Source organism: Thamnophis sirtalis, unplaced genomic scaffold, assembly GCF_051295495.1.
Source record: "Thamnophis sirtalis isolate CommonGarterSnake01/CBP01778 unplaced genomic scaffold, rThaSir2_p1.2 scaffold_3, whole genome shotgun sequence".
NCBI lineage: Eukaryota > Metazoa > Chordata > Lepidosauria > Squamata > Natricidae > Thamnophis > Thamnophis sirtalis.
In genome coordinates, this window is record NW_028261383.1 from 56,126,509 (window position 1) to 56,153,947 (window position 27,439).

Below are 27,439 nucleotides of genomic sequence, written 5' to 3' on the forward strand. Positions count from 1 at the left end.
TGGTCAAAAAATGGTTGCAAATGCAGGTGGACCCAAGTGGGCCTAAATTTTGTTCAATCCACTCAGGGTGCTGTAATGGACAGAACTTTGAAAACTGGTCTTAGGTCCAAACTTCGAACAGTCACTGAATGAATGGATATTAAGCAAAACAACAACAACAACAACAACAACCCCCCAACTGTACACTTCTCTATGTGCCTTTGTGTGTTTGTGTGTATACTCAGACAGGTAGACATAGTACAGAAGAGAAGAAAATAAACTTCATACAATAAATCTTTTATGGTTTCAATGGGGTTTTTTATTATTGGGCTTTATCTATATTCTACAGCACACTGTGCTGTATTAGCTTCATTCCAAAAACCCGAAAACAAGTGACTCTCCTATAATTAAAATATATTAATAATATAGGCATAGATTAAATTAAACCATTGGATGGTACCCAGGTATAAAAATAGTCAAGTAATGAATGCATCCAGTGCTAATATAAATATATATATATTTATTAGTGGGAGGTTATAACTATTTATAAACTTAGGAGAAAGAGGTGTATCAGCGTGCTTCTCTACAACCAAAATGAACTTGAGTTGCTGCCAGTCTCTCTCTCTCTCTCTCTCTCTCTCTCTCTCTCTCTGTGTGTGTGTGTATGTGTGTGTGAGTGTGTGTTTGTGTGTGTATTTGTCAAGCTTGAAACATTACCCTAAAATTTCCCATCAAATTGCTTCAAAATAGCAATGGTTTGCCAGAACAAAATTCAAACTTGAGGAGGAATTGTGGATTTTATTCAAGTAAAACTTGATATGTTTATTATTTCAACTGTGAAAAATGATAGGAGCTCATAAAATATATGTTTCCATCTTCTTTTTGACCCAGGTTCACCAGAATAGATAGATATACGTAGCTACTAGGTAGTTAAGCTGCTACCAACTAGCCAGTCAGTAGAAAGTTTCAGGAAAAGTTTACCTTCTTTCTCCTATGCTGTCTTCCTGTAGACATGAGAGGGGAGGGGAGGAGAGAGGGAGGGAGGGAGAAGGAGAGATTCAAAAGGCAAGACAAGAAACAATGGATGGAAATTAACCAAGAAGGGAAACAATTTAGAACTAAGGAGAAATTTCATAATGGTGACAGTATTTAACCAATGGAACAGCTTGTCTTCAGAACTTGTGGGTACTCCATCACTGGAAGCTTTCACAAATAGACTGGAAAACCATTTGTCTGAAATGGTATAGGGTCTTCTGCTTGACCAGGGGGTTGGATTAGAAGACCATCGACTCTATTATTCTATGTTCTATGTCCTTTTTTGCCATGGGGATAGCTAATTGGAAGGAATACAAGATAAGATTATTGGTATTTGACTCTCTGCTTCTCGAGTCTCAAGTAAAACACATCCTGTTGAATTAAGAGCAAATAAATTCCAATCATTGCATTAAGAAATGTTTCAAAATAAACATCTTCTACATGTATATTTTGTCTGCCCCTAAATTCAGCCTTGCAGATAGTTAGAAACATGTCTTGCCTCTCCCCTCTCCAGTATTTAAAGGTTTTAGCTGCCATTTGTCATGTTTTTATTATCTACCTGCCTGCCAAAAAGAAACAAAAATAAAGTATTGCACTTTCTGCCTGGTGGAATGAGAAGATTAGAGGGAGAGAAAAGAAAAGGAACAATGAAGGAAAATAACTGCTGCTTCTCAGGAGAGAATCCCGACCCCAGGAAACAAATAAATCCTTCCCTGCGTGGTTGCCAGCATTTACATTTTAAATGTAAAGTATATATTTAGCAAAACAAAAGAGTAATCATGAGTCATGTACCTGTCCTTGCTCAGCAAAACAATTCATCTTTTAGAACTTGCTGAAAGGAGGAAAAAAATGGAAGAAATGCAGAAAAGAGGTCAAACTGACGATTTCAACATGTCTTTTGTACCAGAAAGTATTGTAGATGGCTTCTGCAGAAATTGCGCACCTGCAGAAAATATATACATTCCTGAACTTCATCAGCCAACCAGAGTTGTTTGTATTTTTTCACGGAACACCGAAGCCTCTCATAAACAATAGGGCCTAACATAATGCAGAGGGGAATGAAGAATGAACACTGCAACGGGAAGCAGGCTGACTAACTGCAATAATTCTTTGCTTTTTAAATGTGCTCAAACATTCCAAAAACATCCCAACCAAATCAAAGCAAGCCATCACTTTGTTCTTTAGCTCAGGGCCCCCCAACTCCTAGTCTACAGCCTGGTGCTGGGCTGTGGCCCATTTGGAATCGGGCCACAGAAGTGCGTGAGTTGCACGTGCGTGAAGCTGCATTTGTGACAGCAGCGTATGAACACACATAAAACCATCTCCTCTCCCCACTGTTGCTGTTGCCACCTCTTCCACCTCTATCCACCGAGCCAGAAAAGTTGGGGAATGTGGCTTTAGGGGATGGATGGGTGTGTGGTGGGAATAATTGTACCGATAAGCTTGGATGAGTGGGTGCACTCTGGGTCAGCTTTATTTTGTCCTATTGATTTCAATGTACAGAGTATCTTTGAGGATGCATATACAAAAGCATTCTGAAACCCAAACAAAAACTTGCACAGATGCTCCAGTTACTTTTTGAAAACCAAAAATATGAATCCTGTTAGTTTGATCTAGTTTGGCTGGGGAGCACTATCCATCTTCCAGAATGTGATCAAGTAGAGTTTAGCAATTGATCAATTTCCAGTGAGAATTTGAAATATTGTCCACTCCACTGAATGGCTGGCCATCCAACAGCATCCCCTATGCACCAGCACACACATTAACCTTCTTCCACTCTGCTTCTACCACTATGCAAGCATCTTACTCTGCTTTTTCTGCTAGTTGGCAACCTAAACTGAAATTAAGCAAAAGTGAACACAGACTGGACCAGAGTTGGGTTCCTACCAGTTCACACCTATTCAGTAGAACCGGTTCATCAAATCTACCAAACCAGTTAGAAGAGGTTCCACCAGTGGACCCGGAAAGCAGGCCACACCTACAGAAGAGGTTCCAAGTTTTTTTTGAAACCCACCACTGGTCCTTGGATATGATTATTCTACGCTATCATGCTCATATTTATAAAACTCAGTGCCTCTGTGAAAGGTAAGGATGACTACTGCGTTTGTGGTGCAATCAGAACATTGCGTGTGTTGAAGTTGTTTTAACGCAAACCAAAGATGCCTTTTGAAAAACAAGTTTACATCATATTCTTATGCATGCCAGTGCTGTGTGTGAGGTAATTTAAGGTGGTTCTGACAAGTGTTGTTGGCATCTTCATATTCGGTCACATGGGCATCAAGCCACTCCCACAAAGGAGGCCACACCCACAGAGTAGGTTCGACCAATTTTTGAAACCCACCACTGGACTGGACTCTAGAGCTCATCTCAGAGATAGGCAAACAGGTATATTTATAAGTATCACCAGTTATTGTAGTAGCCAAGGCACAAATCCATCAGGCAGTCCAATAGGGCAGGATTTTCTTCTACAGCTCAATCTCCTCCCCCTTTTCCCAACCACAACCAGATCCAGAATGCCTCCTCTACATCTTGCATGCCTTAAAAACCTACTTTAAATGTCCAACCCAGATCACCTCTCACCCAGACTAAGCCGAAAAGCAGCAGGGATATGAGCAAACCCAGCCAGGAGAATTCCAGTGACAATGCTCCACAGAATATGGAATCATTTAGATCATTTAGTTTGATACTGAAATGAAAACATCCAAGCTTGGTTTCATTTCATCCACAAACCACTCAGAGTAGTTGACTTGAGTCTAAAGTTACTGGAATTTAAGCTGGGCAGCATATCCCTGAGTATTTTTCTTCTTTTCAGCCATATATCCATACAAACTGCGTCCTTTTATTGTCTGCTCTCTCCCATCCTGCAGCTCATTAAATGTTGCAATAAAATGGTGGAAATGAGTGTTATTGTGTGATGGCTAATTGAAATAGCCCATTCATCAAATTTGATGTCGCCCAAGTCTTTAATCTTTCCAACATTAAATGAATTCTATTCAATTAGGGCATAGCTGTGCCAGTTTCCTTCAAGTTTGCACAAAGGTTTGTGTGGTGTGTGTCTCTGTGTATACCCATGGTATATTTTCCTCAATATTTAAATTCTATATGCACTTCCCTATTTTTATATTCTTTTTTTTGTAATGTATGCATTTTTGCAAGTGATTTTATTTTAAACTTCAGAACTCTGCAGGTATAAATTTATAACCAAAGTGGTTTTTTATATAGGTTTGGAAAGTGTAGATAAAACAAAATCTTGTCTATTCCAGCAATAAGCTAGCAGAGAGTCATTTCAATTTTTTATCTAAACTAGAATTAAAGATACTGTCAATGTTCAGGCTTATTCTGCCCAAAAATCAGAAGAAAGGTATTTATATCTTTTTTTTTTTACTTCAAATTTGCTGAAATCAGCATTCATGGCTATCGGATGTCTAGATTATCCCATTATATTATAGCCCCATCCATTATGAATCCAGAATGCTTACTATATGAAAGTGATGGGTTACCCCTTCCTTCCAATATATTGTCATATAGATAGTCCTTGTAAGCAATCATAACTGGGACCAAAAACTTGGTCATTTAACTGTGATTATGATTTTACTTGAGATCTCCTTTGCTCAGGGGTGAAATCAACTTACCTTCACCACTGGTTGGCAAATGTGAACATGAGCACCGAGTGTCAAAAATGAGATGTGTTGACTTCCAGGTGGGTGGGTGGAACCTCCCGCCGCCACCGCTACCGGTTCACCCAAACTGGATAGAACCAGCTGAATTGCACCACTGCCTTTGCTTTACAATCCTATAAATGTAAAAATATGAAAATTGGTTACTACATCCTTTTTGTAACTATGAATGGTCACAGTAAGAGGCATTCACTAAATAAGAACTATCTTATTCTATAACAACGCTGGCTTATGGGACTGATTTTAACATTTTGGAGTTGGATACCAAAGAAAATGAACACAGTGTGTCAGATCGACTACAGTTACTAAAAATGTACTAATAAAGTCTCAAACGTACTGTTAGAGAGATCATACTCTAATCAACTGTGATAAGCCCAGGTAGTGGTGAGAAAGGAATTCTGTGGTATTGACTAATAAAGGTTTTTTTTTTAATTGGCAAGTTTTTTAGCTTTTCAAGTCCCCTTTCCCCATAGCAATAGCACTTAGACTTATATATCACTTTACAGTGCTTTACAGCTCTCTCTAAGCAGTTTACAGAGTCAGGATATTGCCCACAACAATCTGCCTCCTTATTTGACCCACCTCGAAAGGATGGAAGGCTGAGTCCACCTTGAGCCTGGTGAGATTAGATCTACCAAACTGCTGGCAGCCGATGATCAGTTGAAGTAGCTTGCACTCTAACCACTGCACCACCACAATACAGTTGTGTATTTTAGTTAACAAAAAGGGAAAGTTATGCAGGTAGTCCTCAATATATGACTACAATTAAACCCAAAATTTATGCTGCTAAGTGAAAAAAATTGTTAAGGTCAGTTTTGCCCCATTTTATGACATTTCTTGCCACATTTGTCAAGTGGATCACTGCAGTAGTTAAGTTAGTAACACAGTTGTTAAGTGAATCTGGCTTCCCTCATTGACTTTGCTTGTCAAAAGGTTGCTAAAGATGATCACATGACCCTGGGACACTTCAACCATCATAAATATGAACCACTTGCCAAGCATCTGAATGTAAATAACATGGCCATGGGGATGCTGCAATGATCATAAGTGTGAAAATGATGATGTCACTTTCTTCAGTGACTTCGAAGTCATTAAACAAACTGCTATAACTCGAGGACTGCCTGTATATTAGTGAAGATTAGTTACAGAATATTATTATATGTCCAGCAGATGTTGGGTGACTAGTTAAGACAAAAATGGGAAATAATTATAATTACATAATGTAAATTATATATTAAAAATAAGATGGCTGAATGGTGAGTATGCTGTAATTCTTTCGGTTTGCCTTAACTTACTTAATATGTTAATTTTAACAATGTGCCCCGTAAAATGCAAAATTGTTATGGATCATATCTAGGTTTCACATAAGAACAATTAGATGTTCTGAGATTTTACTAATTTTACTAATCACATTCCACAGCTGGATACGAATCAAAGGACTTTCTATAATCAACAAAGTTGACTTTTTTTATATTCTTTAAAATTATGGAAGCTCTTCAGTTTAACAAGGTTTTTGGAAATATTGGAGATAATTATTGTTTTTTCAAGAAACCAGTATAAAGACCTGAGAAGAAAATAAATCTCATGATCAATTCAGTACGAGTCTACAAGCTACTTAAAATACATAGACAATTCAGCAAAAATATTTTTTAAAAATAATTAGTCTACTGTTGGATCCTGAACAGCAGAAGTCTTTGTCTTAAAATACTTAAAATAATATACAGTATTTATGTAATTTTCACATTGCTAGTTGATTTTAAATTTGAGATAATAGATGCTTAGAGATTAATACCAAGAATTAATCCCTCATGAAAATATGTTCTTTAATAGTTAACTTTCTGAAACTAAGTACCAGAGAAAACTTTTTATGACCTTCAAAAGAAGCTACTGAATTGAAATACTAAATAAAATAGTGGACATAAAATAGTGAGTTACCCACATCTTTCTGTACAAGTTCCTTTACCAAAGGAAAAGCTTCAGTTCAGCATGTACCCTAGCAAGAAAATCAAATATCTTTATCTTCTATCCAATAGTTTTTTGCCTCTCTATCAGAAATAAGATTTTAAAAATTACAACCCTTCTGCCACTGTGAATTTTTTATAACCTGATGAGTAACAACTTTGTTTTTAGCATACATACATACATACATACATACATACATACACACACACATACATACATACATACACACACATACATATACACTATTATTTTCTTTAATTGATGCTTTTACTGTATGTTTTAATTTACATGGACATCCTATGTTTTTAGTCATGGGATCAGGAGGGAATGAATGGGAGAGTGGGACCAAAATAGGAGTCCTTCCTTCCTTCCTTCCTTCCTTCCTTCCTTCCTTCCTTCCTTCCTTCCTTCCTCCTTCCCTCCCATAGTTGGAGTGGGTGCTTTTATTTTTGTTTTATTTATATGTAATTTCTTTCAATCTATATCAAAATTAGTGTTTTCTCTTTATCCATTTATCCATTCAGTAAGCTTATTACACTGATGTATGAGTCTGATGCTGGGAAACCTACCTTGAGAAATATATTATATTTCATCTACAAGACGACATGATAAAGTAGCCAGTTGAAACATAAATGGGCTCAGATTTTTTTTTAGGAAGGACAAATTTGTAACTGGAAAAACTGCAGCCAGGTATTAATATGTTGCAAGAAACATACACTCTACCTTATAAGCAGATCTTTTTAAGGGGTAGGAACTGGATGGGCAAACTTATATTAGTGGATACTCCATAAAATATGTGAGGTAGCTAATATGCTTAACAACCATCTTAAAGTTGATTTAAAGTATGAACACTGCAATAGTGAAAGGTATTTTATTTTATTTTAATAGTAAAGATAGTTACTGTAATTATTGCTCTGATTAATTTTTATCACCCTATTAAGAACACTTCTGAAATATTTCACAGATGTATCTCTACCCAGACAGGAGAACTTCAGAGGCCCCAGTTTCTGGCTGCTGCTTTTAAAAGTGTGATCAGTCTATAATAAAGTCTTCCCTCCTTTACAAACTGGCTGAGCCAAGAAGAGATGGTAGCCCTTTTGGAGATGGGGCCCAGCTGAGACTCCGGACAGGCATGTGTCCTGTGGGAATCTCTTAGGGTTTTCAGGGTTGCCAATTCATAAATCACCAGATGTGAGCTCCTTAGCATTAAATTGGGCTCTAAGAATACCCTGGGATTGTTGCTGTTGTATTCCTTCAAGACCCAGCTTTATCAACAGGTCTGGGGGTTTCGGGAACTAGTGAGAGCCTGAAGCGATTCTGTTAGTAATCACATAGTGTGTGTGAGTGTGTGTGTGTGTGTGTGTGCGCGCGCGTTTTATACATGACTGTCCATTATTTTATAGACTTTTTTTGCATGTAATGCTCAAAGTCACTTCTTATGAAATAGGCAGTTGTCTGTCTTCCTAGGTAAACCTGACAGGAAATAGAACTAAATGAACTAATTCTTACTTTATTATAAGACCTTATATTAACAGAATCTAACAGAATAACAGAATTCGAAGGTACTGTACCAACTTCCCACCGTCACTTTTAACTGAATGATTAATTAAGGCCGATGCTACATTTATCTCCCTATTAAACCACTGGAGATTCCGGCCTCCTTTCTCTGATTGCAGTATCTCTTTGCCTAGTTCATTATGTCATCCACACATTCCATTACAACATATAACATTCTGAAAACTCTCTCTCTCCCTCCCTCCCTCCCTCCCTTCTTTCCCTCCTTCCCTCCCTCCCTCCCTTCCCTCCCACGCTCATCTATCTATCTATCTATCTATCTATCTATCTATCTATCTATCTATCTATCTATCTATCTATCTATCTATCTATCTATCTATCTGAAATATATATATGAAAGTTTGCAGAACTTTATATAAAATATCTCTGTGTGTGTATAACCTTTACTGGTTATTCTTCTGTTGGTTGCATTTTTCTGTAGATATTATTCCACTGTGTATAGTCTTCTGAATTGATAATGACTGGAATGTTCCTCTAACTTTACCTAGTCCTAGAGGCTCTTGTATATAGGCAATATCTTCAAAGTTATTTGGACGCTGATATACTTACTGTAGAGAACTTCAGTATGTTCCTTTCATCTTGGTTTGAGTTTCTTTGAATCAATTATTATTTGTCCATTGGCATCCATTCACCTACCAATTTGAGGTTGGAAACTTTTTCAGAGTTTGGTACTCTTCAGGAAAAAAAAATCTTTGTTTTTCCTTGTCTATTTCCATCATTGACAGCTTTATCATATTGCAAAAAAGCTTCCCCCCCCTCTTACAGTGCTCTATAATTCTTTGTTAATTTCCTTCCTGAGTTCTTTGTCTTGGTTTTGTCTCCCTTTTTTTGTGGGGCGGGAGAGGGAATTTCCATCATTTGTTCTGATATAGCTTCATAGTTCCCGTTTCTTGATGTTTGGGCATTCTACTTTAATATTTATCCATATCAACTTCTTTGATTTAAGTGCTGCTATGAAGTTCACTATTTCATAGCAATTCCTGATGTTCTCTTTTAGTAACGGTGGGCATATGTTCAAGACCATAATTTGGAAACTGGTTGGTCTCATTATACCAGTTTACCTTAACTTAGATTATTATCTCTTCCAGTTAGCCCTTAGCCATGCTATTATATTATTTCCCCTTCTTGTATCAATCATATAATTATATCAAATGACTGCTCTAGATTGAATTTGGCTAAGTCATAGAATGCATAAGTACTACTGGAAATAGTGAGTGGATAATAGAATCTAGAATAGAATATTGTTAGTGGAATCTAAAATAGAATATTGTTAGTGGATAATAGAATCTTAAAATCTGTGAGAGTTTTCCTCTCCCCCCTATTAGCCAAACATAATCAAGATTGGATTATACTGAGTTTCTTTTTCACCCCTTTTTTATTCATGGAGTAAATGAACATTTACTTAGAAAGTTATTGCATTTCTTCTTCAAGGTTATCTCTATATTTTTCCACTTGAATGATACAATATCATACCAAAACATATTGTGGTTTATGTTCTGGTTATACTATTAATTAGAAGTTTAACTTGTTGCTTCTAAGATCCACTATATCTAGAGATTGCTGCTTAGCTACAGGATTAAAATTTGCATGGACTCTTGATGTTAATGCCTTATTTTACTGCAATAGAGGGAGTCAGAAATCAATGTTGTTGTTTTTTCCCCAACCCTTGCTTACTTTCCCCGCTTTTCTTCCATTGCTTTTCTATTTACTTTTGTATTTTGTATCTTACAGTATCTTATAACCTAATAAAATGTTTAAAACTTGAAAAAAATGTGTACAGACTCTATAAAATACTTAGGTCTGTATCTTTCTCAAAATCTATCATAATAAGTTGTATTAAGTGTCTAAATAAGTAGATGCAATTTCAATAAACATAGTTCAATGTTTAACATTTCCATTAAGTCTCTGGGGCAAGATTAATGCTATTAAAATGAATATTACATCAAGATTAATGTGTATTGTAAGAGGGATTCCAATCTTAATCCCTATTAGATACTTTCATGAACTAATATATTGAAGTGAATTACAGCAGACTAAAAACCATCAACTGTTCTTGGCCAAACTGAGATTAGTTTGTGATATAGATTTTCAGTTTTATCACTGTCCTTTTATTTAACATAGGTATTATTTTGCAGCAAGACTTAATCAGCATTTTGTTCTTACTACTTGAAAAGCAATGTATATAACGCTTCTGAAATGTTAGGAGGTTTTGGGGTCAGGTATATTAAACAGGGTTTTTCACTTTCAGACTTAGAAAATGCTAGGAATAGTTTGTTATTAATAGAGAAGAGGTTATGTTTTATCCAAAATCACATGAAAAATTGACAGTGTAAAATAACTGAAATTGAAAATAACAAGAGGATCTTTTCTTTAAAAAATTGAGATATATGGAGAATTCATTTAACAATAAAATATTGTTAATATTATATTTATATAATATATAATATAATATATACTGTGTGTGTGTGTGTGTGTGTGTGTGTGTGTGTGTAGTTGTGCTGATAAATAAATAAAGGTAGACTAGTATAGATCTATTTCAAGCTATTTAGCTCTCATCAGCTAGCCATACCCTTGCTGGGATTCGAACCTGTGCTGTATTGCATCTTAGGCAGATGTGTTAACCACTAAGCCACAGAGTTCGACTCCTTATCAGCTGAGCTGGGGTGAAAGGTATCTATTTAGAGTTACAACCCCCGGTATGCCCAAATATGGGAGGAAGATCACTACTTCCATTCTCTGTGCATCGGCTCGTCACAAGAGACCATCCAGACAGAAACCCAATATTTTTACTGTTGCCTTTGTTACATTTGTGTATTTGTGCTGATAAATAATATATATATATATACATACTAAGTGAACAGTATGAGACAGTAAGTGATTTAGATGCTTTTATGAATTCCTCTACGTAGGCCAAATCAAGAAATCTTCTTCATACAAAGGCTCAAGTTCTGCTTATTAATAACTATAGTAACAGAATATTGCAAACCTGACTCTGTTTTACTCCCCCCACCCCACTTATATTAATAGGAATTATGAAGGTGTCTGTCTCATCTTTTCATAGATGTGCCCTTTTTGTTTTGGATTTAAGCAATATTTTTCATTTCTCTCTTTGATAGCATATCTGGCCTATTTGTGTCAATGTTTTCTTCCTTATTTTCAAAAGCTCTTGAGGTACATCTATTTTTTTTAAAGTTTTTTTAATTTTAATTGAACAAAAATACAAAGAAAATGAATCATCCTTCATTATATTTTGTAGAAAGCATGTCGATTGATTACAGATAACTTTCGTGCATTTCTTCCACAGTCATTACTTATAGTTCATATTAGATTATACACTTTAAATCAAAAATCTTCGTATATCTTACTATCAATGTACCACAATTCTCATTTGATTACAATTATTTGAACGTGCTTTTACCTCAAATCATTCATACTTAAAGATACAACCACATAATGGCATTCATTAGCTATTTAAAAAAATCCTCCAATAACATTACACTTTCATAACATCTTCTCAGTAAAAGTCAATTAATAAAGTTTCTAAACCTTTTTTTCCCCTTTTTCCTCCTTCAACTCACTGTTTAGGATTTATATCCAAGTTGCTTTTCCAATAGCAGAGCATATATATATATATTATTAAACAATATCCATTGACATTTCCTTGTTGTTATTATAATTGGTTAAAAATCATTTACTATTTATATCCTATCTCCTCTCATCAGACCCCCCTCAAAAAAAAAAACCTTACGCCTTATGACAAGAACTAAATAAAAATTTGTTAATAACATTGATAGGTCTTTTTTCCAGATTGCAATTTGTAATTTAAATCCAAATTTCTTTTACTTGTTGGCCAGTACATGTATATATCATTAAGCTGTATCCATTATCATTTCATTATTGTTATTATAGTTAATTATTTATTAATGAATACACATTCAATAACAATCTAAAACAATCTAAGAATTACTAAATTCCTACTTATTGATCAACAAAATCAATTATTTTTTATTATCAACTTTCATTGTCAACCTGTATCTTTCCAGTAACAAAACAGTCTTATCTCTCTTGCCAATTGTGGTGTCAGTCTTCTTTTTATCTCCTTAGGTTGACTTGAACACAAGTTAATTTATGCTCTTCAAAGGAGAAGGGTTCTGTTTTTTCCCTTTCTCTCCCCTGCCAAAATAGTTCTCAAAGGCACCTGCAAAAACAATTCATGCCCTTGGCTCTTTATCAGTTTCTGTAAATAAGTTGCAAACCCTTCAGCTACAAAGTCAGTGAGATCAAAGAAGGAAAGAGAAGAGATACATTGTTTCAAAAACTCCAGGTCCTGACCTCTGAGTGGCAGTGTTGCTACTTTTCACTTTCTAATATTTATCTCTGGCTTATAGGAAACAAAGTTCTTTAAAAAAAATTAATGGAATTTAATAACAAGTAATAGGAAGAATTGTTAAAATAAAAAGGAAGATTTTAATCCAGAAGTCAAAAAATAAAGCAACAAAAAGCAGCAGCAGAAGAAATATCAATCTGTTCACTTTAAGAGGAGAAACGAGAAACGTTGCAAGCACTTCAGTCCACAAAGTATAGTTACAAAGAAAAAAAAGCTTTCCAAAGCAATCCAATATAAGTTAATTTTGCCACTTAATTCTTTTGCTTAAGGATCTAATTTGGCTTTAAAGAAAAATTTCTTTGGGCAATCCTTCCCAAAATAGAAAAAAATACCTCACCAGATGGACTCACTTTCTTTTTTCACTTCCTTCCTTTCTGAGCCATCCCGACTTCATCAGCCTAAGGCTGCCTGTTTACGGCCAGCTTGAAGTGCTTCCCTTGGGTCAATCAGGGACTTTGTGATGTCCCTGAGACCAGCAAGGCTTCATCTTCCTGATCTCCATCTCTGCGGGACAGTTTAGGTGAAGTTAAAACTTGGACCTCTGTCGGTTTCTATTGTGTCCCGCACTTACCGCCCTGCAGGCCACGGGGCAAAAAATGCCGTAGGCCAAGGTGCATATAGAGAACAAAAGAAGTGTTTTAAGCCCAGTTTTATGTTTGTGTTTTCAAGGAAGAAAACTGAAACTTGTCCAGCTTTTTGTACCCTGAAGTGTTTCTATTAATTGCCCTAAAGTGATTTCCCTCGGTCCTTCAATGGACCGTCCAGCGGCAAAAGTATCAATGGTGGTCTTGGAGTGTCGAGACCGCACATTGTAACATCGCGATGTTGGTTCCTCCTTCCTGAGGTACATCTAATTTTAAGATACATTGTTTGAAAAGAAATCAACAATCAAATCTGAATTGTGAACTCAAGAACTGGAATAGCCAATTTTGAGGCTCTGTGGCTCTAGGTCCGTGATGGTGAACCTATGGCATGTCTGCCACGGGTAACACACAGAGCCCTCTCTGCAGGTACGCAAGCCGACACCAAGCTCCACCATGCATGCATGCGCACACACCTGTCAGCAGCAAGCTGATTTTTGAGTCGGCCTCCAGAGCCCAGAGGAAGTCATTTTTGCCCTCCCAGACAGAGGCTTGAGGGACGCCTCCAAAGCCTGGAGGGGGGGAAAACATCCCCCCTCCATGGTGCAGGAGGCCAAATAGGCCATGCTCACCATGGCCACGTCCACCCAACATCTGGACAGATAACCAGTTGCTAATTTTTTTGAATGCGCATAAGCACAGGGGGAGCACATGCATATGCGGGGGTCGGGCACATAGCATGATGGTGTGGGCACATGTGCATGCACGCTCGATTTCAGCATGTAAGGACAAAAAGGTTAGCCATCACTGTTCTAGGTGTTACAAACATGTAACATATAACTTCTTATTATTTTAACGCACATCTGTAAATATTAAATGTGTTTATTGGACTGTTCTGAGATAGTTTCAAATGATTTGGACATTAAATTTATGGTAGGAATTTACAGGTTCTTTAAGACATAAAATCTTATCTTGCCCATCTTTAGCTTAATTTTGTTTTCAAGACAATTTTGACTACTGCATTTACAATATATGGCAATACACTTTGGAAAGAAATATTATAGTTTATGTTTTTCCATATAGTGATACATACTGAAAATACCATAAATTATATTTTGCAATATTGTCGATATAAGAAAGTTGAGTGATGAAACGTCCAGAAAGCTAGATCATTATATCATCAGTGTGTTACATATCTATTCTCTAATGTAATACTGACTAAAAATAATAATTTGTCATCATCCTCTTTCATAACATTTGAAGTAAAATGTTTGTTTCAGTATAACTTTTTTATGACTAAAAGTTTAAGTTTCCCAGAAGGCAGTTTATAATAGTTTTAGAGGAATAAACGCTGCTTGCATATAATATGAGAGTTATATAATCCATATTAAAATTCATATTGAAATCAAATGCATTTTAGCATAGTTTTGGGCAGAAAAACATTTTTAGAATTATAAAATCCATTCTGATTTATGCTTTGGTTGAGGAGATGTGTTTCAGAACATCTTGTATTAGTACTTGAAAGGATCAGATTCTTCAAATATTCCTAGTTCCTGCCATGCTTAATGTGGAAACATACATGTTGAAACAGAAAGATTATGGTAGACAGAATGTTGCCCATATGTGTAATCAGACACTTATATTAACACTAGTTTCCCTACACTTGAAATAAAACAAACCAGAAAACATATCACTATGAATTCATTTGACTCATCGGTGGCCTTTTAGATAACATGTATTATATGTTTGTGGCACAAAATTTAGAATACCTTTTGGAATATAGGTAGTCCTCACCTTATGACCAAAATTGAGACCAACATTTTTGTTTTTAAGTGAGACATTTTAAAGTGAGTTTTTCCCCATTTTATGCAAACCTTCTTTGCCCCTATTGTTAAGTGGATCATTGCAGTTGATAAATTAGTAATGTTGTTAAGTGAATCTGGCTTCCTCATTGACTTTGTTTATCAGAAGGTCGCAAAAGGGGACCACATGATCTTGGAACACAGTAACCATCATAAATATTGCCAAGCAACTGAATTTTGATCACATGATTGTGAGCAAAGATTGTAACTGTGAAAAATGGTGATAAATCACTTTTTTCAGTGTCATCGTAACTCTGAACAGTCACTAAATGAATTGTTCTAAATTGAGAATTACCTGTACAGAATAAATCACAGTTTTCATGACCTGAAAGAAACATTTCTTTTTCCTTTCTTTCATAATAACAAACAGAAAATGTCTTTCATGACTTTAATTCAAAGACAACGTATTTCATGTGTGGATAAAGAAGAAAATATTAAATGTGCTATGCGAAACAAAGCCAATATTTCATGAATGGGAATAAGTAGGGTATTTATATTGTCAATAAAAAGAAGCTTTTGACTGTTAACATTATTGCTGGTTTGGCTAATTAAGCAACTATTAAGCTGATTACAATGCTTTTTATGTAACAGTGGTGGAAAGTGAAGTAAACATTTATCATGGTTCTAACTAGTCATTCTAATCCAAGTATGAATACATTGTTATGAAACCCTCTTGCTTCGTTTCAATATTTTTGGAACATCATGGAGACATTTGGCAAAAGTTATTGAATCATGATTTCAGTTCAAAGACTAGAGAGACAAGAAGTGTGTGTGTGTGTGTGTGTGTGCGTGCACGCGTGCACGCACGCACACGCATTTATTAAATGTATTTAATTTCCCTTTGGAGGTAGTCAGGATAACCCTTTTGGCTGTTACATTAATATCATGTGTTGTTGTTTTTTTTAATTTGAAGGGAAGGATTGGCATGTAGAAGAAAATGTTACTATTTGGCTGAATCCCAAAAGGAGTACATTTTCATTAGTATAGCTGTGTTCTTCTCTTCATCCTATTCTCTATTCTCCTTGTCTCTTTTGTATTCCTTGATGTGGTTTCTTACTTCTCTGCCTGAGAAGTTGTAGAGGAATAAGAGAAGAAAATTGCACGTTATTTAACCATTGCCTCCTTATGAGTGCCTGATTTCTAGTAAGATTGGCATAATGAGTTCTGGACATCAAAATATGCATTGCTGTCACCCAATGTACAGTTTTAGGGAACCTCATCACATTTTCTCTGTAAGATTGTGGGTAAGAATGGATACAAGCCAGATTCAGCAACACTAACTTCTATTCAGCTCATAGTATACACTGAGCAAGATGCTGGCTGCTGTGCTCCTTTTAAAGGAGCCTGTCAGCCATTGACCAATCAGTTCAAAGTATTTTCCCGCTTGAATCGCGAACCGGAGTGAAGACTCTCACTTTGTATTTGCATACTCAACATCCTCTTTACCAATCAATTTGCCATTTTTGTAAATACCGTATTTAGGATTGAATTGTCAAAACACACAATGAAGCCTAAAATAGTTTATATTCCAAATTAATTTAAAAAGTAGTTTCCTTTTTTTCTATTTCTACCCGAACAGTACTACTTTTCCTAAAGAAAGCAACAACTGTAGTCACATAATAGCAATAGCACTTGGTCTTATATACAGCTTCATAGCGCCTTGCAACATTTTCTAAGCAGTTTACTAGAGTCACCATATTGTCCCCATCAATCTGGGTCCTATTCATTATTTTTTGTACCCATGACTTCCCAAAACTTTGATGAACTTATGTAGTCAGTGCTGTGTGATCCAAGTGCATTTCTCCAAGCGGCATAATCAAGCAGGTGCATACGTTGTTTTGTTAATGTTAGAAGTAAGTAACACACGCACATGTGGGGCTGCCCACACACATCAGAGACAGAGTGAGATAAAACAAAAGCAGAATTCCATTTAGAGCTCAGTCATACAGATACCTGATACCACCGAGCTTTGCAAAAGATTTATAATCCTGTAATGCATGAGTTGTGCTGACAGCTCAGTTATCACAGCTAGTCATTGCTCTTTCATGCTGCATGAAGTCCCATTAATAGCTGTCAGCGCCTCATTGCCCAAACTGAAAGTTGCAATTTGACGCTCCCATCCCTCTGCCACTCCCTCCGCCCCCCAATCCTTCTTCTCCTGTAAGCTTTATATGCCTCGGGTACAAAGGTCAGCATTCAGAATGTAAGGCTAGGATTTAGCTGCTGTGTCCATTGATTTATTACAATGGTTCTCTGCATTGGTATGAAGCTGCTTCTGCTCCTGTTCTGTAAACCAAGCAGCAGAAGCTAAAGGGATACAAACCGTATGATTTAACAGGTCATCACACATATCATCTACTCACAAGGCAATGCCAAGAGAATAAAAACTGGACACACTCCAGTAGAAAGAAATTCCCTCAGAATGGGCTCCAGCATGACTCCAAAACCTTGAAAAACTAAACCTCTGGTCCTGGTGACTGACCCAGATTGGATCATGCAGAATAAAAACTGGGGAAAATCAGTGATTTGGGTGATATAGTGTTAGACTTTAAAAATCTGTAAAGCTGACTTGTAAGTTGGCAGTTGAAGGTAATTTGCTAAAAATTTGTGTTTTTTTTTAAAAAAAAACGTAAACAGTTATTTCATTCAGTTTATGCCTTAACATTATGGGAACAAAATGGCTTTTTGTTGAATGACTCATATGTTTTTCATTAATATAGTTTTGTCCCATAAGCATAAACTGAGCAATACACAGAAGCAACATTACAACATTTGTGTTATGTTTTAGTGGAAAGAACTGAAGCAACACACAGAGCCCAAATATAGCTGAATTTATGAATCAACTAATATAGATCTGCAAATTTTATGAATTAGAGTGAGCCAGCTCAGTACCCTCAGCACACATAACAATTTTATTATAATATTCAGTCTTGTTGTTTTAAGGAAGGGCACATATTGGAAGTACTGTACATAGAATTACTCAGTATGGATATACTGAGTTTCCCCGAAAATATGACCTACCCAGAAAGTAAGTCCTAGCTTGATTTTTATATATGTGCCCAATATAAGCCCTACCTCCAAAATAAGACCTAGTTAAGATCACGCCCACTCAGATGCACAGGTAAAAAGCTAGGGTGGAGCTGTTCTACTACTTAGCTTTGGACAGTTGCAGCCAGGTCTCACCCATCCCGACACCTGTCTTGCTGGCCCATTTCTTCTGCAGCCTACAAGGCTTTCCTGAAGGCCTCTGCAGCCAATAACAAAGCTCCAGATTGATTGGGAGCTCAGTTATTGGCTGCAGAGGCCTTCAGGAAAGCCTTGCCAGCTGCAGAAGAAGTTCCTGAAGTTCGTCTAACAGCAAAAAGAATGCACACAAGTGAGATGAGTCAATAGACGACATCCTTCATCCTCAGAAATAATAGAAATAGCAATAGCAATAGCAGTTAGACTTATATACCGCTTCATAGGGCTTTCAGCCCTCTCTAAGCGGTTTACAGAATCAGCATGCCAACAACATTCCGGGTCCTCATTTTACCCACCTCGGAAGGATGGAAGGCTGAGTCAACCCTGAGCCGGTGAGATTTGAACAGCCGAACTGCAGAACTGCAGTCAGCTGAAGTAGCCTGCAGTGCTGCATTTAACCACTGCGCCACCTCGGCTCAACCTAATGCCTTTTTTGGTGACAAAAATACAGAACATGTCTCCTTTCTCTCCCATCAAACTAAAACTTGGGATGATCCTATTAATCCCAACATTAGTATATAGATAATGTGATGTATTAAAGAGTTCATTTGGTGGATGCCTCCCTCTCTTTCTTCCTTGCTAATTACTAATCCTCAGTTTCTATTTGTGCCCTATTCTTATTTGCAGACTTAAAAATATTCTTCTGGTATTCTACTTCTTTTTATTAAAAAACAACTTTTGTTCTCTTTGTCTTTTTAGGATTTGATACCTATTTTACATCCCGCACATTGGAAAACAACAGAAGAAATGTATGGTTTGCAGAATACTGGGAAGAAAACTTCAACTGCAAGTTAACAATTAGTGGGTCAAAAAAGGAAGACACGGATCGTAAATGCACTGGTAATTTCATTCTCATTCTGCTTTTTTTAAAATTTCACTTGGCTTGCATGGGAAAGTCTGTGTGCCTGTTACAAGGAAACACATTTAGACTGAAAAGTGAGAAGAGAAAGTGGAAAAAAGAATTAAAAAGTGAAAAATTAATTTAAAAACTAAAAATGAAACAAAGGATATAACAATCAAGAACACGTTAAAAGAGTAAGGTTCTACATTTAGGCAACAAAAACGAAATGCACAGGTACAGTATAGGTTGTACCTTGCTCAACAGTAATAACTGTGAAAGGGATCTTTGAGTCCTAGTGGACAACCATTTAAATATGAGCCAGCAGTGTGCAGCAACTGCCAAAAAGGCCAACACAGTTCTAGGCTGCATAAACAGAGGGATAGAATCAAGACCACGTGAAGTGTTAATACCACTTTATAATGCCTTGGTAAGCCACACTTGGAATACTGCATTCAGTTTTGGTCGCCATGATGTAGAAAATATGTGGAGACTCTAGAAAGAGTGCAGAGAAGAGCAACAAAGATGATTTGGGGACTGGAGACTAAAACATTTGAAGAACGGTTGCAGGAACTGGGTATGTCTAGTTTAATAGAAAGAAGGACTAGGGGAGATATGATAGCAATGTTCCAATATCTCAAGGGTTGCCACAAAGAAGAGGGAGTCAAACTATTTTCCAAGGCACCTGAGGGTAGAACAAGAAGCAATGGGTGGAAACTAATCAAGGAGAGAAGCAACTTAGAACTAAGAAGAAATTTTCTGACAGTTAGAACAATTAATCAGTGGAACAGCTTGCCTCCAGAAGTTGTGAATGCCCCAACACTGGAAGTCTTTAAGATGATGTTGGATAGCCATTTGTCTGAAACAGTATAGGGTTTCCTGCCTAGGCAGGGGGTTGGAGCAGAAGACCTCCAAGGTCCCTTCCAACTCTGCTATTGTATTGTATTGTAACAGGAAGAATAATGAAATAAAATACATTTGTTCCCTTTATCTTATGATAATTGATATTTTTCAAATATTTTTTTACTCAAGAAAAGAGGGTATATTTTGAAAGATTTATTTGTACAATTATCTTATGGACTCTTTATAGTTATGAGAATTAATGGTTCATTTTCTTATCCTGAAACTGAAGCATCCTTTGTGCTTCTTACTGTAATTGTGGTAATGATCCTACAAAACAGGTGTGCAACTTCTCTTGATTAAAGGCCATTTCTGATCTTTCAATAATATACCATTGATTGATGAAACTAAGACCTCATCTATTTGCTTCCTTAAAAATCATTTAAGGCAGAATGAAAGGGAGAGTAAAAATGATACAGTCGAAGAATGAGATGGGAAAGGAAAGATCAGATTCATCTTCATTGCATAAAGGGAGTCAGGGCTTTAAGACTTTACTCTATACTAAAAATGCCAGATGGGTACTTAAAGTGTATGAGTACTCAATTACTATAATGTTTAATTCAGCAGCACTTCCTAGAGGTAAAAAAAAATGCAGTCTAAATATACAGATTTTTTTTACAAGATTATTCTGCCAAGGGCATGATCATTTCAATGTAGAAAACAAACAAAAAATTAATTGTTCAGAAATCTGAAAGACTTCAGGATCACAAAATCCAACAAGATATCAAAAAGGGTGATAATCCTGTAAAGTTAAGGTAATTGCTGTATTTGTATAAAATGACTAGTGGGATGGCTTGTGATTATTCAAACTGGAAAAGCAGAATAAAAGTAACTGCATGAAATATAGGAAAGCAAGCAAAAAACAAAACAGAAAAACCCAATTAAAGCTAGAATCTTTCTAGATTGATAAATAATAATTTAGTCTCGCTATCTAGCTGGCAATAGGATCAACAGTATTTATATTATTATTTAGTAAACAACAATTACTGTTATTTTTTTTTAAAAAAATACCCTAAATATTTGCAATACCAGTAGTCTTGGGGTTATGGTCACTTATTCAGCAGTTGTTCAAAATTACAACAGTGGTGAACGGTGGTCAAGTGATCAGGTTCACCATTTACATTATGGATGAAGTAAATACTCCTCTCCCTTTTCTATGCATGGAGTAGGACTCAGTGACGTGCGGTGAGGTTTATGGCTGGTGAGTAGGACTCAGTGACGTGTGGTGAGGTTTATGGCTGGTGAGGCACTAACACAGGGGTTTCAAATTTTTTTAGTCTTGTGGACTTCAACTCCCAGAATTCCACAGCCAGGCATGCTCAGTTCCAATTTGAAGCAACAGCATTTGTTTTTGTCCTTTGCAAAAAAAGTTTCCTTCATTCTTTTTCTTCTTCCTCCCCCTCCTTCCTCCCTCTCTCAAACAGACACTCGCACAGAGAGAAGTTGGATTGGACTATCTCTCACACCCCCTTCCCTCTCTCTCTCACTCTCTCTCAAACAAACACAAACACAGAAGTTGGATTGGAGCCGATCCAAGCCTTTGATTGCAGGCGGAGCCACCTTTCCTTTTCAAACTTGTAATTAGTGAAGCTGGGCTTATATAGTTTTATCCAGCTTGTGTGTGTGTGTGTGTGTGTGTGTGTGTGTGTGTGTGTGTGTGTGTGTGTGTGTTTGAAAAGGCAACGTGGCTCTGCCTGCAATCAAACTACACTTGGGGAGGGATCTACACTTGAGGATGAAGTTTGAATTCCTTCCCCTTCCTCCGACCCACACATGCCTCCAGCTGTTTCAGAGAGAATTTCAACTCTGCTCTTGCCTGTCATCATGAAAATAAAAAAAGGAAAAAGGCAAGAGCTGAGATCAGGCTGAGCTAGTTGCTGCCAGAGTCACAGTGGATGACTCTGCTTAACTGTTTAAAAAAGCCTCTAAAAAAGCGCCCTCTACAGGAGGAGGCAGGAGAATGATGTGCCTCACCTACACCAGGAATTTTTAGGCTTTTAACCCTTGCTTAACTCTGCTCGAGTGATCATAAAATGCCTAAAGTCAGACTAGATGAGGCACATTATTCTCCTGCCTCGTCCTATAGAGGGTGCTTTTTTAGAGGCTTTTTTAAACACTAAGCACTAAGCAGAGTCATCCATGGTGACTCTGGCAGCAACTAGCTCAGCCTGACCTCAGCTCTTGCCTTTTTCCTTTTCCATTTTCTTTTCTTTTCATGATGACAGTGGTGAGGCTCTGCCTCCCCTGCCTCCCCTGACTGTATGTCCCTGGTAGGACTACTTCTATCACCTGACCTGATGCATTTGTTTGCACAATGCTAGTGGATGGAAAGAGAAGACAAATCTTTTTGTGAGGTTGGTATCTAGATATTCTTCGAGGATTGCTAACTCCCATGTAAACATGGGTTACTGTTTCTTTGCTGGGATTTGGATTCCTGCATTCAAATTGATAATGCAATCACGCATCCAGTTGAAGGTGTGTGTGTGAGAGAGAGACAGCTATCTCTTTCTCCCAAACAAATCTGCAACGTGCACATACTTTTCTGGCAGTGCTGATCTTCCCTTGTTCTGCAATGGAGTTGAGAGAGTTGCACTAATACTGTTGGAATGTAGGTGAGGAAAATGAAAGAGTATCTTGTTTCCATCTAGTAACTAAGCAAGCTGAAGCTATTCTATTCCCAAGATTATGGGTACTTGTAAGAAGGCAGTTACATAAAGTGATAAGCACTCTGTATGATCTTTGGGGAATTTTGTGTAGGAATCATCCTGCCTTTTGTGTCTGCCTGTCAATACTTTTAAGTCAGTTGGCATTCTATGGCTTGAGTAAACAACTTTAGTTTCTTTACTGTTTCTGAATCTATGACATTAGTAATTGCTCCAGAGTCTATAGGAAGAACAGAAAACTCCACCTTCTGCTGGGAATCTAGTAACAATAACTGGGATAATTAAATGTACTTGGCTATGCTCAGATGCCTCAAATGTTGGACCTCCTCCCTCCTCAGAGATGAACTGGACATTTGTTGGTTTCATGCGCCACTGTTTTGCATCATTTATATCTTATTATTGTGACCATCACTAAGGTTTTTACTGGGCATGATTTGGCTACCTCACCAGATCGCAATAGCACTTAAGATTTATATACCACTTCACAATGCTTTGCAGCCCTCTCTAAGTGGTTTACAGAGTCAGTATATTGCCCACAACAATCTGGGTCCTCATTTTACTGACCTTGGAAGGATGGAAGGCTGAGTTGACCTTGAGCCGGTGAGATTTGAACTGCCATAGTGCTGGCAATTTGCAGTCAGCCAAAGTATCCTGCAATAGTGCATTCTAACCACTATGCCACCACAGCTTACGTGGGGTCACAGTAAAACCATAGTCCTTGATCTCTTCTTTTGGGTCTCTCTGAGTGCCAATGATCTCCTGGCTACCTTGTTTTGAATAGGTTTTCCAATTTGTATTCCAAAGAGGTCATTGGGAGACATGACAGGCTGTAAATTCATTTCCTCCTTCCCACTTCTTCCTTGCTTCAATCTTTCCAGTCAGGCGTTGACATTACACAACATTGATTGTACAACATTGATAGAGCCCTTCCAGGATATCTGGGGTACCTTTTCTCACCAAATTATCTCTCAAGTCATTGGTCAGCTGTTCTCTAAACTGATCAATTAGGGCTAAATAATTCCATCCTATATCTCCAACAATCAATTTGTTACTCTTCTTTGTCTCTGGTTGCATAGGATCCCCAAAATCCTTTATGAAACCTTGATAGTTGGCTAGCACTGAATAATTCCCCTCAATGAATATTATTGCCCACTTAGCAGCTATACTTCCTTCCAGAGGCTGAGTACAAAGGTCATTTGGTACAATCAGTGGCAAATTCCACCAGTCTTCCAGTCATAAACATTTCATACCAAGTGACAAATGGAATTGATGGAATTGATCTTGACTCCCTCCAAACTTCTCTAGAAAGCTTCCATGGGAAGATAAATCTATCAGTTGAGCAGCTATCTGTTCTGAGGCCACGGGGTAGGACAAATTGTGCCCCAATTGCTCTGTTAATTGCATCATGGCATTCTGTAGTTGGTCATCTTGCACATCCAGTTGCTGTTGTGTTGATGCTGTAACAGTACAGCTGCCAGATGCTCAGTGATTAGTGAGGTTCCTTGAGGATGGGAAGGCTGTTCCTGAAATTCTTCTTTTTAGAATAGAGTAGGAGGCAAGATTGATGTCAGCACTTGCGGACAAACCAGATGGGAAACAAGATTAGATGAGATAAATCTACATTATTATAAAACTACATTAACCGAATCTTGAAAGCCTGAAAGTACAAAATTTCCCATTGGAAAGTTCTTTCCATTTTTTTTGTTCTGACTCTGAAGCCACTGGAGGCTTCTCGCTCTCTTGTCTGATTATTGCCTAGACAGCATCTTTTCCCTACTTTCCCCAAGGCCACTCCCACATTCCATAATACTTGATTTTGGAGAGTTCATAAATATTGGAAGTTGACATTTTGAGGCAAGTAGTGAAAAGAAGAAATAAAAAGTTTTTTTGCATGGCATGGAAGAGCCATTCTCCAAAAGATGGTTAGAGTGAGGACAACAATTAAAATAAATTATTAAATTAAATTAATTATGGATAATGCTATAATTACTCCACATGTGTTTAATTATTTTCCCTTTATGCCACATTAAAAATTAATCCAGTGGAAAATAGGAGACAGTCACAGGTACAAACAGCTTTGAAAAGGTACTTGCATTTTGGAGGCTTTAGAATATGAACTCTGATTTTAGAAGATAGATTACAGGAATACTGATACAATTTTGAACTATGACAAAAAAAGAAAACTATTCTGGATTAATCGTGATATATTTCAGGAGATTTATTTCTTGTCACCAATCCATTAATTTGCTATTTCATGGCATAGACATAGGATCCTTTCATAACAATTGATAAAATGAGAAAAGGTTGAAGAATTCCAATTTACCTATCATTAATCACTTTGATCAGCCCTGCTGCTCCTTGTGCCTCAAGCAGTAAACCAAGCAACTTTCCTATCAGGTATTTGTCACAAAGCAGAAATTTTGAAATGTTTCTTTCACAACAAGCCAAAGTGTAAAGCCAATAATAATACAGGATTTCAAACACTTGAATATCCCAATGCATACTGTTCTGTGTGAATCTGACAAGCCAATGAAAGAATTCTACTAGTGGGCTTGAAATCAGCTATAACAATTAACCAGCAGCCACATGGGACTGATGGATAAGAACACAAGTGATCTTTCAAAATTCTCCAAGCATTTCTTGCTAGTCTTAGAGTGATAGGAGGATCATGACTAGGAAACATAACACAATACATTTTCTTGGGAGTTTATCAGTATGTCTAAGAATATTACCTTCCATTCAGAAAATTTTATTTATTTATTTATTATTTATTTATTTATTTATTTGTTTATTTGTTTGTTTATTTGTTTATTTGTTTATTTGGAGTTTTTATATGCTGCCCAATCCCAGAGGACTCTGGGTGGCTTACAAGAAATATAAAAAACACATAACGGCAAACAATTTAAAACAAACAGATACCCCTCATACATTCATTCTTTTTTTTTCTTTTTTTTGTATTTCAAATGTTTTATTCATTTTCATTTTCAATTTTGTACATTCACTTATATACTGAATATTTGCAATAATAATAATATAAAAAAATAAAACCAACCTAAACACAACTCATCATAAACCCAACCTGTCGCTTTCATACACCCCTTCTTCTCCCCCTCCAACTTTCCTTTCTCCCTCCAACAATCACCCCTCCTACTTCCCTTTCCCCTCCTATCTTCCTTTCTCACCTTCCTCACCCTCCTTCCCCTCTCATCCTCCTTACATTCCCCTCTTCCTCCCTCCTTACTTCTCCCTCTTCTTTTCCTCTACTTCTCACTTTGGTGCATTTCTCTATTCATTAATCTATTCAGTTACTAAAAATTGCGCTAAAAAGAAAAGAGAAGGGAAAAAAAGAAAAAGAAAAAAAAGAGAAAAATAAAAAGAAAAGATAAGGAACAACAGTATACAAGTGTATTCTTCTTATTCTATATATTGAGACTATATCTCCACCCACCCACCCACCCCCAATGAACCCCCCTCCCTAATCCCCTCCGACTTCCCAGGTCCCACACCCGGCACAGTTCACTACCATTCACCTTCTAGAATATCTTATAATCAAATAGATTAACAATAATAATGAAAATAAAATAAAAAGAACACTCCAAAAAAGAAAAAAAAGAAAAAAATAAAAAAATAAAAATCTTTTGCATTATGCTCAGCCTCCCATCATTCTTAAAATTTAAACAGTATAGATCATTCCATTTATATTTTGTCTTCGTCCCTTGCTTCTTTGATATTTACCCCCATCTTCCTGTAGACTCTCCAAATAGCCTTTCTTAACCTTATATTCAAATAATAGTTTATACAAAAATCAATTTACCTTCAAATACAGAGCAGTCTAATCATACTTTTGCTACTCTTCTTCCTACCCCTCATACATTCATTCTAGTTGGGGCTGGACCTCAACAGTGAGGTCAACAGCCCCAGGCCTGCCGAAACAGCCAAGTTTTTACTGCTTTCCTGAAAGCCATGAGAGTGGGTATGGTCCGGATTTCCGGGGTGAGCTGGTTCCAAAGGGTCGGAGCAGCCACAGAGAAGGTTCTCCTCCGAGGGCCCACCAGCCAACACTGTTTGGCCGATGGCATCTGAAGGAGGCCCAATCTGTGGGATCTTACTGGCCCCTGGGAGGTATGTGTCAGCAGGCGGTCTCGAAGCTATCCTGGCCCTAAGCCATGTAGGGCTTTAAAGATAATAACCAACACCTTGAATTGAGTCCAGAGACCAATTGGTAGCCAGTGCAAGTCACAGAGGATAGGTGTAACGTGGGTGTACCTCGGCACACCCAATATCGTCTGTGCGGCCACATTCTGAACTAACTGCAGTCTCCGAACGCTTTTCAAGGGTAGCCCCATGTAGAGCGTGTTACAATAATCCAGCCTCGAGGTGACAAGGGCATGGGTGACTGTTAGAAGCGCATCCCGATCCAAATAGGGCCGCAATTGGTGCACCAGACGAACTTGGGCAAAGGCTCCCCTGGTCACAGCCGACAGATGATGTTCCAATTTCAGCTGCGAATCCAGGAGGACTCCCAAATTGCGAGCCCTCTCTGAGGGGTGTAAATTTTCACCCCCCAGAGTTAAGGATGGACTGTCCAAACAGTCCTTCGGGGGCAACATCCAAAGCCACAGCTCTCTCTAAGTGGTTTATAGAGTCAGCATGTGACCCCCAACAATCTGCGTCCTCATTTTACCTACCTTGGAAGGATGGAAGGCTGAGTCAACCTTCAGCCTGGTGAGATTCAAA

The 27,439-nt window shown here is 37.3% G+C and overlaps 1 protein-coding gene across 2 annotated transcripts in view; it reads left to right on the forward strand.

Moving 5' to 3' along the window:
• GRM7 (glutamate metabotropic receptor 7) overlaps nucleotides 1-27,439 on the forward strand; it is a 466,740-nt gene that overhangs the window by 292,421 nt on the left and 146,880 nt on the right. For both annotated transcript variants that reach the window (XM_087708909.1, XM_087708910.1), the window contains exon 5: nucleotides 19,001-19,141. In XM_087708909.1, coding sequence (XP_087565035.1) covers nucleotides 19,001-19,141 — 141 coding nt within the window. The remainder of the gene's footprint in view (nucleotides 1-19,000; nucleotides 19,142-27,439) is intronic.